At 51.4% G+C, this 16406-nt stretch overlaps 1 protein-coding gene across 5 annotated transcripts in view; it reads right to left on the reverse strand.

Annotated features, from left to right (window-relative positions):
• Positions 1–14843: 14843 nt before the first annotated feature.
• Cntfr (ciliary neurotrophic factor receptor) overlaps positions 14844–16406 on the reverse strand; it is a 38034-nt gene continuing 36471 nt past the window's right edge. For all 5 annotated transcript variants that reach the window (XM_063287618.1, XM_017593358.3, NM_001003929.2 and 2 more), the window contains 3 exons: positions 16079–16259; positions 15588–15756; positions 14844–15494 (listed from right to left, as the gene is read on the reverse strand). In XM_063287618.1, coding sequence (XP_063143688.1) covers position 15494; positions 15588–15756; positions 16079–16259 — 351 coding nt within the window. In that variant the 3' untranslated portion in view covers positions 14844–15493. The remainder of the gene's footprint in view (positions 15495–15587; positions 15757–16078; positions 16260–16406) is intronic.

Below are 16406 nucleotides of genomic sequence, written 5' to 3' on the forward strand. Positions count from 1 at the left end.
GAGATTATTTAGCTGAGAATTGTTAGGGGAAATGGAAATGGTCTTGAGGCAAAGGTTCTAGGAGTAGGACATAAGCTATACTGCACAGCCATCCACACAGCCATCCACACAGCCATACTGCACAGCCATCTACACAGCCATCTACACAGCCATCCACACAGCCATCTACACAGCCATCCACACAGCCATCCACACAGCCATCCACACAGCCAACCACAGCCATCCACACAGCCATCCACACAGCCATACTGCACAGCCTACCACACAGCCATCCACACAGCCATACTGCACAGCCTACCACACAGCCATCCACACAGCCATACTGCACAGCCTACCACACAGCCATACTGCACAGCCTACCACACAGCCATCCACACAGCCATACTGCACAGCCATCTACACAGCCATCCACACAGCCATCCACACAGTCATCCACACAGCCAACCACACACACAGCCAACCACAGCCATCCACACAGCCATCCACACAGCCATCCACACAGCCAACCACACAGCCATCCACACAGCCATCTACACAGCCATCCACACAGCCATCCACACAGCCTACACACAGCCATCTACACAGCCATCCACACAGCCATCCACACAGCCATCCACACAGCCAACCATACACACAGCCAACCACAGCCATCCACACAGCCATCCACACAGCCATCCACACAGCCAACCACACAGCTATCCACACAGCCAACCACACAGCCATCCACACAGCCATCCACACAGCCATCCACACAGCCTACACACAGCCATCCACACAGCCATCTACACAGCCATCCACACAGTCATCCACACAGCCAACCACACACACAGCCAACCACAGCCATCCACACAGCCATCCACACAGCCTACCACACAGCCAACCACACAGCCATCCACACAGCCATCTACACAGCCATCCACACAGCCATCCACACAGCCTACACACAGCCATCCACACAGCCATCCACACAGCCATCCACACAGCCATCCACACAGCCAACCATACACACAGCCAACCACAGCCATCCACACAGCCATCCACACAGCCATCCACACAGCCAACCACACAGCCATCCACACAGCCAACCACACAGCCATACTGCACAGCCATCTACACAGCCATCCACACAGCCATCCACACAGCCATCCACACAGCCAACCACAGCCATCCACACAGCCATCCACACAGCCATACTGCACAGCCTACCACACAGCCATCCACACAGCCATACTGCACAGCCTACCACACAGCCATCCACACAGCCATACTGCACAGCCATCTACACAGCCATCTACACAGCCATCCACACAGCCATCTACACAGCCATCCACACAGCCATCCACACAGCCATCCACACAGCCAACCACAGCCATCCACACAGCCATCCACACAGCCATACTGCACAGCCATCTACACAGCCATCTACACAGCCATCCACACAGCCATCTACACAGCCATCCACACAGCCATCCACACAGCCAACCACAGCCATCCACACAGCCATCCACACAGCCATACTGCACAGCCTACCACACAGCCATCCACACAGCCATACTGCACAGCCTACCACACAGCCATCCACACAGCCATACTGCACAGCCTACCACACAGCCATACTGCACAGCCTACCACACAGCCATCCACACAGCCATACTGCACAGCCATCTACACAGCCATCCACACAGCCATCCACACAGTCATCCACACAGCCAACCACACACACAGCCAACCACAGCCATCCACACAGCCATCCACACAGCCTACCACACAGCCAACCACACAGCCATCCACACAGCCATCCACACAGCTTACACACAGCCATCTACACAGCCATCCACACAGCCATCCACACAGCCATCCACACAGCCAACCATACACACAGCCAACCACAGCCATCCACACAGCCATCCACACAGCCAACCATACACACAGCCAACCACAGCCATCCACACAGCCATCCACACAGCCATCCACACAGCCAACCACACAGCCATCCACACAGCCATCCACACAGCCATCCACACAGCCATCCACACAGCCTACACACAGCCATCCACACAGCCATCTACACAGCCATCCACACAGTCATCCACACAGCCAACCACACACACAGCCAACCACAGCCATCCACACAGCCATCCACACAGCCTACCACACAGCCAACCACACAGCCATCCACACAGCCATCCACACAGCCATCCACACAGCCATCCACACAGCCTACACACAGCCATCTACACAGCCATCCACACAGCCATCCACACAGCCATCCACACAGCCAACCATACACACAGCCAACCACAGCCATCCACACAGCCATCCACACAGCCATCCACACAGCCAACCACACAGCCATCCACACAGCCAACCACACAGCCATACTGCACAGCCATCTACACAGCCATCCACACAGCCATCCACACAGCCATCCACACAGCCATCCACACAGCCAACCACACAGCCATCCACACAGCCATCCTGCACAGCCATACTGCACAGCCATCTACACAGCCATCCACACAGCCATCCACACAGTCATCCACACAGCCAACCACACACACAGCCAACCACAGCCATCCACACAGCCATCCACACAGCCTACCACACAGCCAACCACACAGCCATCCACACAGCCATCTACACAGCCATCCACACAGCCATCCACACAGCCTACACACAGCCAACCATACACACAGCCAACCACAGCCATCCACACAGCCATCCACACAGCCATCCACACAGCCAACCACACAGCCATCCACACAGCCAACCACACAGCCATCCACACAGCCATCCACACAGCCTACACACAGCCATCTACACAGCCATCCACACAGCCTACACACAGAGTCATCCACACAGCCATCCACACAGCCATCCACACAGCCATCCACACAGCCTACACACAGCCATCCACACAGCCTACACACAGCCATCCACACAGCCAACCACACAGCCTACACACAGCCATCCACACAGCCTACACACAGCCATCCACACAGCCTACACACAGAGTCATCCACACAGCCATCCACACAGCCATCCACACAGCCTACACACAGCCATCCACACAGCCTACACACAGCCATCCACACAGCCAACCACACAGCCTACACACAGCCATCCACACAGCCTACACACAGTCATCCACACAGCTCAGTGAGGAAACCTCAGCCATTGCTGCTCTGAGCTCAATTGCTGGCCAATCTTAAAAGCTCCACGGCACTCCTGTGGTAGGAACTCATTATTGCAATCTCTGGGAAACTATGGCTGTGGCCACTACCGGCCTCAAAGCTGGACACTTGTGTTTCTACCAACGACAGCAGAAAGCCAAGCCCTATGTCAGCCTGCTTCCTACCTTTGTCAATCAAGCCTAGCGAGGAGGCAGAATTGTCATAAACAGCTCTCATATTTCATTGTCTTCAAACAACACAGACACATTTCTTCCTCATACTGTAGTTCCAGCAATGGCCAGGCTTGGATGGAGAAGTCCCTCTCACTGTGGTCACTAGAGGACCAGACTTCAGGGGGTTCTACCATTCACACAGGGTCTTACTCTGTAGCCCATGTAAGCCTGAAACTTGCAGAAGTCCTCCAGTCTCAGCCTCCCGAGTGCTTGGATTACAGGTGTGATGCCATCTTCCTCCCAGGATGGGTTTGCTGCTCCTGGGCAAACAAGGAAAAGCATCCTCTGGGCATCTAATCCCAGCACTTCAGGAGGCGGAGGCAGGAGGACTTGGATTCTAGAGCCAGCTTCAGCTACATATCACGTTTAAGGCGGGCCTGGGCTACCTGAAACATCGTATCAAACAAACAACAAAAGCAAGCACACGCTGGCTTTCATTGTCATTGTATTGATCAAATCTCATCGCCAAACCTGACACCAAAGAACACAGGAAATCAATCTTCCTGGTGCTCTGAAGGAAAGGGAACCAGAAATATTAGTCAACTTTAGTCATTTTCAATTTATTTCTGTTATTCCCTTGGACACAGGAGTCTCTCATGGGTGAAGAACCATGCTTGCGGACAAGCTTCCAGAGACGCTGAAAATTCAGTCATTTCTGATCTCTCCCCACCCCCATGTGGAGGTAGGATTTCTTTTTCTTTTCTTTCTTTCTTTTTTGGAAAGGGTATCAGTATGCAATCTTGACAGGCCTGGAGCCTGGTAAGGAGACCAAACTGACCTTAAATCTACAGAGATCCACCTGTCCAGAGTACACCAACCTGCCTGACAAGATTTCGAGGATGAGGGGAGGGCAAAACTAATTTTTATTTCCAAAGGTAAGACTTAAAAAATTTTCCAGACAGAAAAGCTGTCTGAATGAAGACAGGCATGAACACAACATATTTCTCCTTTTTTCCTTTTTTTCCCGGAGCTGGGGACTGAACCCAGGGCCTTGCGCTTGCTAGGCAAGCGCTCTACCACTGAGCTAAATCCCCAACCCCAACACAACATATTTCTATTCCTGCACTCTACAGAAACACAAGAAGTTAGTGGAGCCACATTCCCTGAAATACCAAGAAGACCCACTGTCTGGTCAAGCTTCTGAGTGATTTCTCTCAGCCCCTTTCCATGCCTTTGGACTTACAGAAGAAACAGAGGAATGGGCCTTTTTATCCTGTCCTGGAATAACGTTCTCCCTTTATCACGCTCTGGCCAACGACTTTACATCGAGGTGCCGTGCCATTTGGCCATCAGTCTAGGAAGATCAAGTAGGGGTTCCCAACGGCTGGCAGCTCAGTGCACCCAAGGCCTGATTGCTGGTAACTCGGTTCCTTAATTAGAGAGAAGCAAATAACAGCATCTGCAACTCGGCAAGGAAACATAATTGTCCAACTCCTAGCAATCTGAGGTCAAGAGTAGAACAAACCCCCTTCTCCACATTCAAAGCATCCACGGCCCCCTTAGCCGCTTGCAGACCACCCATGTTGGATACCCTGACTTTTATCTTTGTATCTTCAAAGGCTTTATCTGGCCCAAGATCTCAGATGAGGCAAGAGACTACTAAAGTAATTGCTTTGCTGTCACCTAAAACAGACTCCCAGGTCTGCACACTGGATTACTGTGTTTCTATGTAAGCATATATATGTATGTATGTACTATGCATGAATGGATAGTGTGTTTTTAGTGTGAGTATGTGAGTGCACACACATACATATAACTTGGGGGAGTTGGTTCTCTCCTTCAGCCTGTGGTTCTGGGCATCAAACTTAGGTCATCAGACTTGAGGGCAAGTGTCTTTACCCACTGAGCCATCTCACTGGCCTTTCTCAAGCTGGGTTTAAGAGAAGCCCACTGCCCCTCTGTCCACCAGCTTACTCAGTCCCTCATTATCATATCGATTTGAGAACACTGTAGTCCTGATACCTATTACCCCATAATCAACCAATCCATCAGTAAGAATAATTCTTAAGTGAAATCTAAATTTTCTTACTGGTTGCAAGGAGCCAGGAGGAGAGAAATAATCAGAAGCCATTTGATGCTATCATCCACCTCTCCTGGGTTATGCAGATCCGGGCAAGCAGGATCAAGGTCAGAAACTAAAGCCGGGGCAGAAGACAGCAGCCATTTCAATGTTTCCCAAGTCACAACAGAAAGTAGGGCAGGGAGAGGAGGTGCCTGGCCTCAGTTGAATGACCCAAGTTTGTGCCCTGAGAGCACCTAGAGCCTGAGATTGTACCCAGACAGGGAAGCTTTGTGTAGAGAACAAAGAGTCCCAAGGCTAGAGCTGATCCTGGTCCTCCCCTTTGTAGGGGCATGGTAGGTTGGAGCTGCTTCATTCTGGAATAGGCAGATTTGCTCTGTGCTCTGACGTCCCTTCTCCAAACCCTATTACCGCCCCAAGTACGCCTACTCGATGCTCTTCAGCCCTGCCCACCTCTCTGGCCCTCTCTGCTGCAATGTTGTCATCTGCTTTTCCATGCCCAGAGCTGCCCAGGGCCTCACCCTGCCACCGACCCCACCTCAGCCTTCTCCTCTCACCAACCCCGAGGCCGGCTCACCAAGGTCAATGTCATCTCTGTGTCATTTCCAGTGAACATTTTCAGTCCTTATCTTTGTTGACTAATTGGCAACCTCGAAGCCGACTATACCTTTTTGAAACTGTCCTTTCTTGTTTTCCAGGCAGTCTCCTTCTCTGTGAACATTCAATCTCCCTACGAAAACAACATGTTTACGAAGCACCTGTATCCTGTTGGCGATTTCCATCCCTTGGAGATACTCTCCTTCGTGCAAGCCAGGTGGAAGGAACAGATAAGGAAACCAAGGCCCCAGGCAACCAAGGAGTTTTCCCAAGACCCCATAGCAACAAATGATGGGGTCTTTATTTGAACCTAAATCTGCTGCTTTGTCCTGACTCTAGGTCCATGCGCTTTCCTGTTCCCTCCCCCCACACCCCTTCTCCAGTCTGCAGCGAGCTTCTCTGCATAGCTTCCGCACCCGTTTTTTTTGTTTGTTTTGTTTGTTTGTTTTGTTTTGTTTTGACAGTGCTTTATCACTAACCCAGTTCTCACTCCCTAACTCCCAGATGCTCCTTACTGTTGCTGCTGCTGTTACTGTTGTCATCAAGACCTGCGAATTACAGTGTTTCCCTCCGCTAGGTGTGGTGCCAGATTCGTTACATGGTATCTTATTAAACCCTCACAACACCACCAAGAGGCGGAGATTATTACACTGCTTTTCTAAGGAGACTGAGAGACTATTATATTATTATCCCCAAGTTGACAAGATTCTACGAAACTCTTCCTCCTTTCTCCTTCCCAAATCTTTGTTCCCTAAGATTTAGGATGTGTATTCCAGTAAGTGCCCTTCTCCTGTCTGGACATAGAAGAAGCTGAACGTTTTGTTGCTGTAGTTGGATGGTTGCTCATTTGAACGGGGGACAGAGGACTGTGGACCTATTGGAATGTGTTGGTTCTCGCTTCCACCTTAGACGGGGTCTTTGTTGTTATGGTGTTGAATTTGCCAGGCTAGCTGACCCACAAACTTCAGGGGTGTTTCTATCTCTGATTCCATCTTCCTGTAGGAGTGCTGGAATTACACTGTGTCAGGCTTTTATGTACATTCTAGTGATTTGAACTTTGGTCCTCACAACAGCACAGAGCTGACAGTAAGAGCTATTGGGTTACCTTGAAGGCCAGGCTGGCCTCAAAAGCACTGAGTAGCTGAGGCTGTCCTTGAACATCCAATCCTCCTACGTGCAGTTCCCAAATATTGGGATTACAGTCATACACCGCAACACCCAGGGCTCTCTGTGCATGCTAGGCAAGGTTTTTACCAACTGAGCTACATCTCCAGCCCAAAGCTGCACGTGACTTTACATGCCTTCCAATCAAAGCTTCTCCCAGGATTTCTCGTTGCTCCCAGCAGCTGCCCTGATGGCCACCTGCTTCTCCTTCCCTGTGTTCCTGTGCTCAGAGAGTATGAAGCTGACCTGTTCCCCCAGCCCTGAGCCCTGAAACTGTCAGCAAAACCTTCAGACTCGGGGTTGGGGATTTAGCTCAGTGGTAGAGCGCTTGCCTAGCAAGCGCAAGGTCCTGGGTTCGGTCCCCAGCTCCGAAAAAAAGAAAAGGGGAAAAAAAAAAAAAAACCTTCAGACTCCCAGCTCAACTTTCAAAACTTAAGGCATGTGGCCCACCTCTTCTGCAGCCCCAACCCCCACCCAGCCCAGCATGCAGCACAGAGGACTGCCGTCTGCCCATCATTCCTCATGCTGTGCCCTCCTCAGGCAGGGGATGCTTTCTGCCTCATTATAGTCTCAATATTTCCCCACTGGTGTTTTTCCACTAACACCGAGCCTAATGCTGTGTGTGCTCAGGTGTACAAAATCAAGTTTCTCTGTCCTATAAAAACTAAGTGTATGAGGCTGCTGAGACGGCTCAGAGGGTAAAGGCGCTTACTGCCGGACCTGACAACCTGAATTCAGAGCATGCCACTCCAAACTTTGCTTCACCATTCCAGCCCCTTCTCCAAGTCCCTCCCTCTTCCTCTTTTCATTCAGAACCCTTGGGATTCTCAGGCCCATCTGGGTAATCAGAACAGTCTTCCCATCTCAAGATCCTTGTCTTAATCAGCCTTCCAAGTTCTTTTCTCACCTGATGATCACAGGTTCTGAGACTTTAGACGTGGACACACAGGGCACCGTTACTCAGCCTACGGCAGGAGGGTGGCATGTTATTTCACAACAAAATGCCTCTAATGCCATCTAGTTAGCCTGAAATTTAAGCCCGGGACTCTGAAGTTAAGTTGTCATTTTCCGTGTGTGTGTGTGTGTGTGTGTGTGTGTGTGTGTGTGTGTGTGTGTGTATGTGTGTATGATAGGGTTCACTATGTAGCACTAGATGGTCCAAATATGGCTATGTAGACTAATCTGGTCATCTGCCTCTGCTTCCTGATTTCTAGGATTAAAAGCACATACTGAGCTGGAGAGATGGCTCAGAGGTTACGAGCACCGACTGCTCTTCCAGAGGTCCTGAGTTCAAATCCCAGCAACCACATGGTGGCTCACAACCATCTATAATGGGATCCGATGTCCTCTTCTGGTGTGTCTGAAGACAGCAACAGTGCACTCGCATACATAAAATAAATGCTTCTTTTAAAAAAAGTAAACATAAAAATAAATAAATAAGTCTATTATAAATAAATAATGAAGGGGTTGGGGACTTAGCTCAGTGGTAGAGCGCTTGCCTAGCAAGCGCAAGGCCCTGGGTTCGGTCCCCAGCTCCGAAAAAAAGAAAAAAGAAAAAAAATGAATAAAGGCAGTTGCTGCCATGTCTGGCCTAGACAGACACTTTTAAATACACCAAAAAGGTTATTATTAAAGTCGTAGGTGATGTTTCAGAATTGCAAGTCAGTGTCACCACTTAGAAATGGCTGCTAAACCCCAGCTCCGAAAAAAAGAACCAAAAAAAAAAAAAAAAAAAAAAAAAAGAAATGGCTGCTCTTACCTTCGGCTAGCATATACGTACACAGAAGCACTGAAGGAGACAGACAGACAGAGCAGTGCTGTGGGAGCTACTCCATACAGTTGTAATTGCACATGCTGTGTCTGACTCTTTTTTTTTTTTTTTAAACCAAAAGTAGAAAATGTACTTTTACTTGAACTTAACCAGGAAAAGAAATGAGTAAAACTGCAGCAAATGAGCTCAGGCTGAATTATCTCCTCACCTCCAAAAGCAGTCGCTCTTAAAAGACCTCTCTTGAATTTAGAAAAACGCTTTTGATTAAGAGTAGGGATTTAACCGGCATGTTTCAGTTTTAAACACTATTAATTGCCTCTGCACTGTGAAAGAAAATGTGATTAGTGCCGTCGTCCCTGCACCCTCCTCTCCTCCCCAGAGTATGTTGCCAACGTTGTTTTTATTTTATCAAGATTTATAATATTTACATTTTGTTCTGCAACTAAAATTCCCACAGTTTAATCTTAACCTAAATGGAATTAACATCCCTGCCAGCCCTTTTCTACAGCAATTCCTCCCTTCAGTTGTGGTTCTGATTAATTTCTTGGCTGACTGGATTTTTGTCTTAAAAAAAAAAAAACAAAAACAAAACCCACAAGGTTTCATGTATCCCAGGCTGGCCTCGAACTCTCTGTGTAGCCGAGGATGGTCTTGACCTCCCAACCCTCCCAAAGGCTGGGATTGCAGGCTTGGCTTAAGCAATGCTGGAGGCTGATCCTAGGGCCTCACTCACTCAGGCAAACACTTCACCAACTGAGCCACAACCTGGCCCTGAGGTTTCAGGGTTTTGTTTTTCTAGAAAGGTTCGCAACCCCAGCCTCCACATTACTGAGTAACCCATCATTTGCGGTTGTGCTCACCCTGAGGCCTCCAAAGACACCGCTTACCTTTGTAAGCTCCAGGCTATGCTCATGGGTTCCAGTCTTTTACCTGCCGGGTGCTTCCCTGGCCTCACCTCTTCCCGCCAGCTCACACCCCCAGCCTTTCCTCGGCACCACTCCTGCACTGTGTCATTTGCACACGCTCCTGCTTCTGAATTATTTGCTCCACCTGCAACTATTCGGACCCTGTATGACTTCCCTCTGTCCTCCCCATCCCCACCGTTCACATCGTTCTGTTTTACCACCTTGTCCTTGGGTTCTTGTGTCCCATTGATTTTATACTATTAATAAGACCTACCTCCGGAAGAACTTGTGGGGAACATGCTTTTCCTCCCTTGGCTATCTTTTCTCCTAGGCTGGTGTGAATGTGCGTATGTTCTGTTTCAGGTCCCCTTCCTCCCCTCCTTCCCTCAGGCTTCTGCCTTTCTCCTTCCGGCCTGTGGCGTTTGTGTCCAAAGACCCCGTGTTTCTTTTCCTCTTAACCACTTCCTGTCATGGCTCCTGCTTAACAGACCCTTCCCTCTGTGCCAACCAATTTCTTCCCCTGGAAAACAGCTGTGGCTCTTGGTCTGCCATACCACCTCAAGGTGACCTGGCCGGGCCTTTCTAATGCTTGGGCATTGGTCCTCCCAGGATCCTATCAGACATCTGCTCCAACTGAAGGGGGAGCACATTGCAGTCTTACAGCTTTAGTTTAAGCTCCCTGAACAGCAGTCCACACCATGGGAGATATACTATGTTCTTCTTGCCTCTGTTAAGGGGTCACAGAGGGACACTGGACTTCTGAAAGGTCCCCTCCCTCACTGCCATGCACTGACCTTCCCTGTGCGTCACTTTTAGGGGGGAGTTAAGGGTTTCCTCTAAATTCCTCTGGTGTTCCTGCTGTCTTTCAATGGCTACAGCAAACGCCTCGTCAGTGGCCATATTGGACAAGCTACAAACACACCACACAGATGCACCCCGTACACCCAGTCACCTATCACCAGCACTGTGTGGCTGCGTACAGTGCCACAGTACCAGTTGCTGCTGTGCCTATACCCTTTGTACACAGCCCCAAACGGCCCAGCTTCTCTCTGGGGCCATTGCCTGAGTCTCCTAAGAACCTGCTCTGCCCCCTGGTGGCCACTCCCCAAGCCGCTGTCCTGGAAGTATTCTGTCCGCCTCCTTGGCCTGTTAATCCAGTCTCTGGCCTGGAGCAGGTTAGGACCCTCTAAGACAGGCATGGGCAGCAGAGCTGTTGCAGATGGAGCGGCTACTTGTTCCACTTGGCCTGGGATGGGTTTTCTAAGGTTTGAGGTATTTAGTACTAAACCTGGGAAAACCCCAGGCAAACCAGGACCGGTTGGAGCTCTCATTCCTCGGACACACAGCATCTTCTGATCAGTGTCCTCAGCCAGGACCCTTCAGACCTTCTTCTGGAACATGTGTGCCCTACTAGCCTCCCTTCAAAGGGATCCCGTTACCCAGGCCTCTCCCACGGTTCACTGGTAGTTAGCCCTCCCCCTCAGGGTGTCATTAGCAGATAAGGTCTCTCCTGCTGCTCTGCACAGGCCTTTTTTCACCTCTGAGGGGAGGTGAAAGTGGAGAGAGTTATACCCCAATCCTTCCTTCCTACATGGCTCTAGCCCTTAGCTGTCAGAGAGGTGGAACCTTCTAGAGGTTGGGCGCTCTTGGCTGTGGATACAGTGGGCATGCTGGCCCAAGGCTATGATATACAGGGGTTCAGGACAGCGCGGGGCCTCAGAGCCGAGCACTCTGTTCTCTCCTTGTGACAACGAATCTTGAATCTCAGCCTACACAGGTAGTAAGTGCCCTACTACAGAGCTGCATAGTGAGGTCCTATCTTGGGAGCTCTCAGGGCTGCCCAGAAGGAGTGTTGCCTGATAGTTAACCTCTGCTCTGCCTAGCTGCCGGGATGCAGACACAGGATTCTTCTGTTGGTAGCCATTGGCCTCAGAACAGGGGTGAAGGGCAGGCACGTGGCCGAGAGGGGGCAGCAGAATCTAGAACAGACCCTGGCTTGAGCCAGAGAAGAGCAAGGGCCACAGACTAGGTCTGGATGTTGGGTAGGAACTCAGAGGGAGGCCAAAGAGGAGGGGTTCAGTCTGGGAAGAGGGAGCAAGACTGAGCTGGACATAGGCAGGGGAAGGAAGGAGGCAGGGAGGGAGGGGAGGAGGGAGGGAGGAGATAGATGAGAAGCTGGGAAAAGGAAGGAGTTAGAGAGCAAGAGTTAGACCAAGAGGGTAAAGAACACCAAGAAGAGACAAAAGACAGAAGAGGAGAGAGATAGGAGTGAGACAGAGACATGCAGAGATACCAAGATTAGGACCAGAGGCTAGAGAGACGGCTCAGCGGTTAAGACTGTGTGCTGCTCTTTCAGAGGACCTGAGTTCTTTTCCCAGCATTCACGCCACGCAGCTCACAATTGCCTGTAATTCCAGTTCCAGGGGTTCTGACTCCACAGTCTTGTGTGTATGCGTGCGTGTGTGTGTGTGTGTGTGTGTGTTTAATTAAAACAAAATAAGTTTAAAAAGAGAGAGCCCAGGACCAGGACAAAGTACTTATTTAGAGGCATGAATAGGAAAGAGACAAATATAGAGACAGGAATCAGGTCAGAGAGGAGAGGGGTGGAGGGGTTTAGAGTTCTAAGCATACAACACAGCCACCAATGGGAGGAGAGATCCTGGAGCCAAGTATAGATAGATAAAGACATAGAGGGGTATCCCATTCCCAGGGCACCTTGGGGAGCAAATAGAACTAATTAATGTCTGAAGGGCTGGTCCACTGGGGCCACTGCACACAGACTGAGGAACTGGCCCCCTCGGAAATGTTTTGATTCTCTGAGTTCTGTTTTAGCTCCAAGAACCGATGCTTATATCATGCCAGGCTCCCCAGAACTACCTTTGCAAAGGGTTGTAGAGAGACTCTCCTCATGGGAGGCAGTGGCTGTCAGTAGACAAGACCCTCGAAAGTGAATGGCATATGAGGTTGAGAGGACAGACTTGTAAGGAGAGACAACCACCCTCAGAGTCAATGACACTGACCGGAAGGGCTTAGAACAAGGGTGATCCCTTGAAGTTGGGGGCAGGGAGATACCCCAGTTCTTCCCTCCATCAGCCCCCAAGGCTCGAGCAGGCTCCCTTTCCTCGTTCTGCCCCCTCCTCCACAGGCCCAACTTAATTGCTTTCCCATGTTGCTAATGGAGGCCAGATTGCTGATGCCCAAGCCCTGGGTGGGCGGTGGGTGGGTCAGGGCTGACCAAGGCTCTCAAGTCAGAAAGGCAACACAGGCTAGACACCCTCTAACTTCAGGCCACCCACCTTAAAGACAGACAAGGAGCAAGGTTCTAACACATTACAAGGACATGATATTCTTGGCAGGAGAGTTGGTAACCCCTGATCTCTCTATGACCTTGCTGGACTGAGCCTGAGCCACACCTCACAGGGCCTAAAGCAGCAGGCAGATCGGGGGGTGGAGGGGAATTCAGGGTGCAAGTACAGGTCCATGGCTACTTCTTGGGATGTCCACTCTGGGAGTCCTTCTCTGTGCTCAGGGAGCTACAGGTTCCCGTGGTTTGAAAAGCCACAGGTTAGGCAGGCATAGTGGTACATGCCTTAAATCCTGGCACTCAGGAGGCAGAGGTAGGTGGATCTCTGTGTGTTTGAGGCTAGCCTGATCTACACAGTGAGTTGCAGGATAGCCAGAGCTGCATAGTGAGGCCCTATCTTGAAAACAAACAAGCAAACAGAAAGGCCACAGGTTGCTCTGGGTCAAGCATTTCTGTCCACAAGTCCCTACCTTGGACATTCTCTCTCTTCCAGCCTGGAGGACAGGCAATCCTCACTCCTCAGTCCCTTGCCTGTACAATGTCTAGTGGATCCACCAATGCTTCAGGTGCTGTAATCTCCCTCCTGGGCGTGGTCCCATGTGGGCCTGACAAAGTTACTGAAAAGCGCCTGGTCTGAGAAAGGTGCCATTGTGGTAACATCGGGGATTCTTGCTGGCATCCAGCACCTGCTATGGGAGTGTGGACTACAGTAGACACTGGTGGATGTGGCTCTGACTACACCTCCCTTTAAGTATGCAGAGAAAGGCCAAGCCATCTTCCCAGGCTAGGACTCGGGCCTCTTCCCGTTCTACATCAGAAGTCTGTCGACCTCACTCTAGCTCTGGGCAATTTCAAGCAAAGGAGCTTTATCTAGTAAAGTGACTTCTGTGAGAGAAATCGAACCTTAAAATTGGGTCTCTTTACATAGTCCTGGCTGTCCTGGAACTCACTATGAGACCAGGCTAGCCTCAGACTCACACAGATCTTCCTGCCTCTGCCTCCCAGGTGCTGGGATTAATGAATGTGCCGCCACCTCACCTGGCTGCGATTGGACCTCCAACCTTGATGGGGCAGCCAGAAGTCAGAACTTAGAGCCCAGTTTAGGGGCTGGAGTGTATGGAGCTAGAACAAAGCCCAGAGCCTCTCTACCTCGAGTACTATATATACATAATCAAAATCTGGGGCTTAACCTTGCCTAATTCCATGTCTGAAGCCCAACTTCAATCCCTATGCATGTCCTAGGAAGCCTCTGTCTTCAGCCTGCCATCTTGCTTGGTCAGGCCCAGGACACTGGGCTCTGAACCTCTGTGGCCTGGCTGAGTACTAGTCCTGACCTGCTGATCCCTTGGGACAATGCCTTCTGCCTGGGCACTCCTAGAAGGTAGCTCTGAGTATGACTCAGAAACAGCCTTCAGTCCAGCCAGAGCCTACAAGCACAGCTTCTACAAATGACTGAATACCCCCATGTGGGTCCACCCTGTACTTGGACCCATTTCCCACAAGTTTGCCCTTGGCTGCATACTCCAGAGAAGCCCAAACCCTTAGGAAGTCTAGAGGATTATCCTTCATGATTATGGCCTGGAAGCTGAACCTCCTCCCATGTTCCCCAGCCTGATTTCTCTCTCTTTCCATGCCTTCAGGGCAGGGGTCCTCGGAAGAGTGGTTCTACTCCAAGGTCTCATGAAATGGTGACGTTTAATGAGAACTCCCTACCCCTCCCTCCCATGTATATACATCTATAAAAAATTCAAATACAGCAAGTTACCATTGAGTCAGACTAGAAGGGACTGACAGGACATTAAATACTGGGAGTAGGAAAGGGCCAATGGAGGGTCGTACAAAACAGGGGCAGAGGTGGAGGGACTGAAAAGTGTGGGCACCGGGGGGAAGGGGATGGCTGGGCCCCCCCAGTGTCAGGAGCTTATAATCTGATGGTGCAACAGAGACCCTGGGACAGACAGGAGGCTGGGGCAGGAGGGGGAAACTGTAGATATGGGGTGGGGGCTCCCCTCAGGTTCCCCCAAGGGCTCCTGGGAGTCGCTGGCGTTGGAGGGTCCAGCCCGAGGGGTAAGATGAGAGGGGTCTTTGGTGGGTGGGTTAGCTGCATGGCCCTCCTCTCTGGGTGGAAAGGAGAGCCGGCTTGGTGTGATGAGGCTAGGGGGACGGACGGCAGGCCCGGGCCTGCCGGGGTCTCTACAAATTGTGTCTGAAGAGAATGCAAAAGGTCCTCCTGCCCGTGTGCAAAATAGAAACCGGGGTCTGCAGGCTCAGCTCCGGCCTCCTGCTCCTCTGTAGGCGTCTGGCGTGTCCTCATGGGATGCAGGGCTCTGGGGAGACAGGCAGGGGGCTGTGAGGGCTGAGGCGCAGGTGGAATCCCTAAGGCCCTCCTTCCCCACTGCCGCCAGCTTCATTCAGCCTACCAGATCAGGAGATTGTTGGCTGTGGCAGCAGCGGCAGCCAGGACCAGAGTGACAGGGACACTGGTCAAGAAGGGTATGGAGGGTCCTCCGCCGCTGCTGAGCTCCCCGGGGTCACAGATCTTCGTGGTGGGTGGGGGTGCCAAGGAGCTGGTGGTGCTGGTCGTGGTCTCTGGGGAGCATGGGGGAAACTCAGGGCAGGGGCAGGGCTGGGTCCCACCCAGATCTGGGGTTTCCTGAGGCTACACTGTTGCTGCTTCCCCATGAGGTTAGCTTGCCTCTCCCATCCTGCTCATAGGTGACCCATAAGGCTCATAGGTGACTCCCGCGCCCGGAAATCCCTACCAAGGACACAAATATTGGGCAGATGGGTAGGTCTGTGACAGCCAGAGAGGGTCTGTGGCAGAGGCTCTGCTCCCAGGAGAAGCTGGAGGGCATAAGCACAGGGTGGAGTGGGGCGGGGCCGGGCAGGGCGGGGAGACAGGCAGGCTCACCGGGGGCCTGGGCTTCAGTGGTGAGATGCCGTGGTTCCTCAGTCCAGGGTGTGGCGTGAGCAGCCACACTCCAGTCACTCCATGTCCCAATCTCATTGTCCTTGGCGGCCACCTGGATGATGTACTCCTTTCCAGCATAGGCATCCGTGATGGTGTGGGCTGTGCCATCCGAGAGCTCCACCTGCGGGCCCAGTCACGGGACGGAGTAGGAAGAGACAGCTCTGGAGTCAAGTGAGCCCCCAACCCCACGAGGGGAGCAGAGATAATCTGGGGAGAGGGACACAAATATATCCCTGGAGGGAGTGAGGGCCTTCCTGTGGGGTGAGGG

The sequence above is a fragment of the Rattus norvegicus genome, chromosome 5, assembly GCF_036323735.1.
Source record: "Rattus norvegicus strain BN/NHsdMcwi chromosome 5, GRCr8, whole genome shotgun sequence".
In the NCBI taxonomy this organism is placed as follows: Eukaryota; Metazoa; Chordata; class Mammalia; order Rodentia; family Muridae; genus Rattus; species Rattus norvegicus.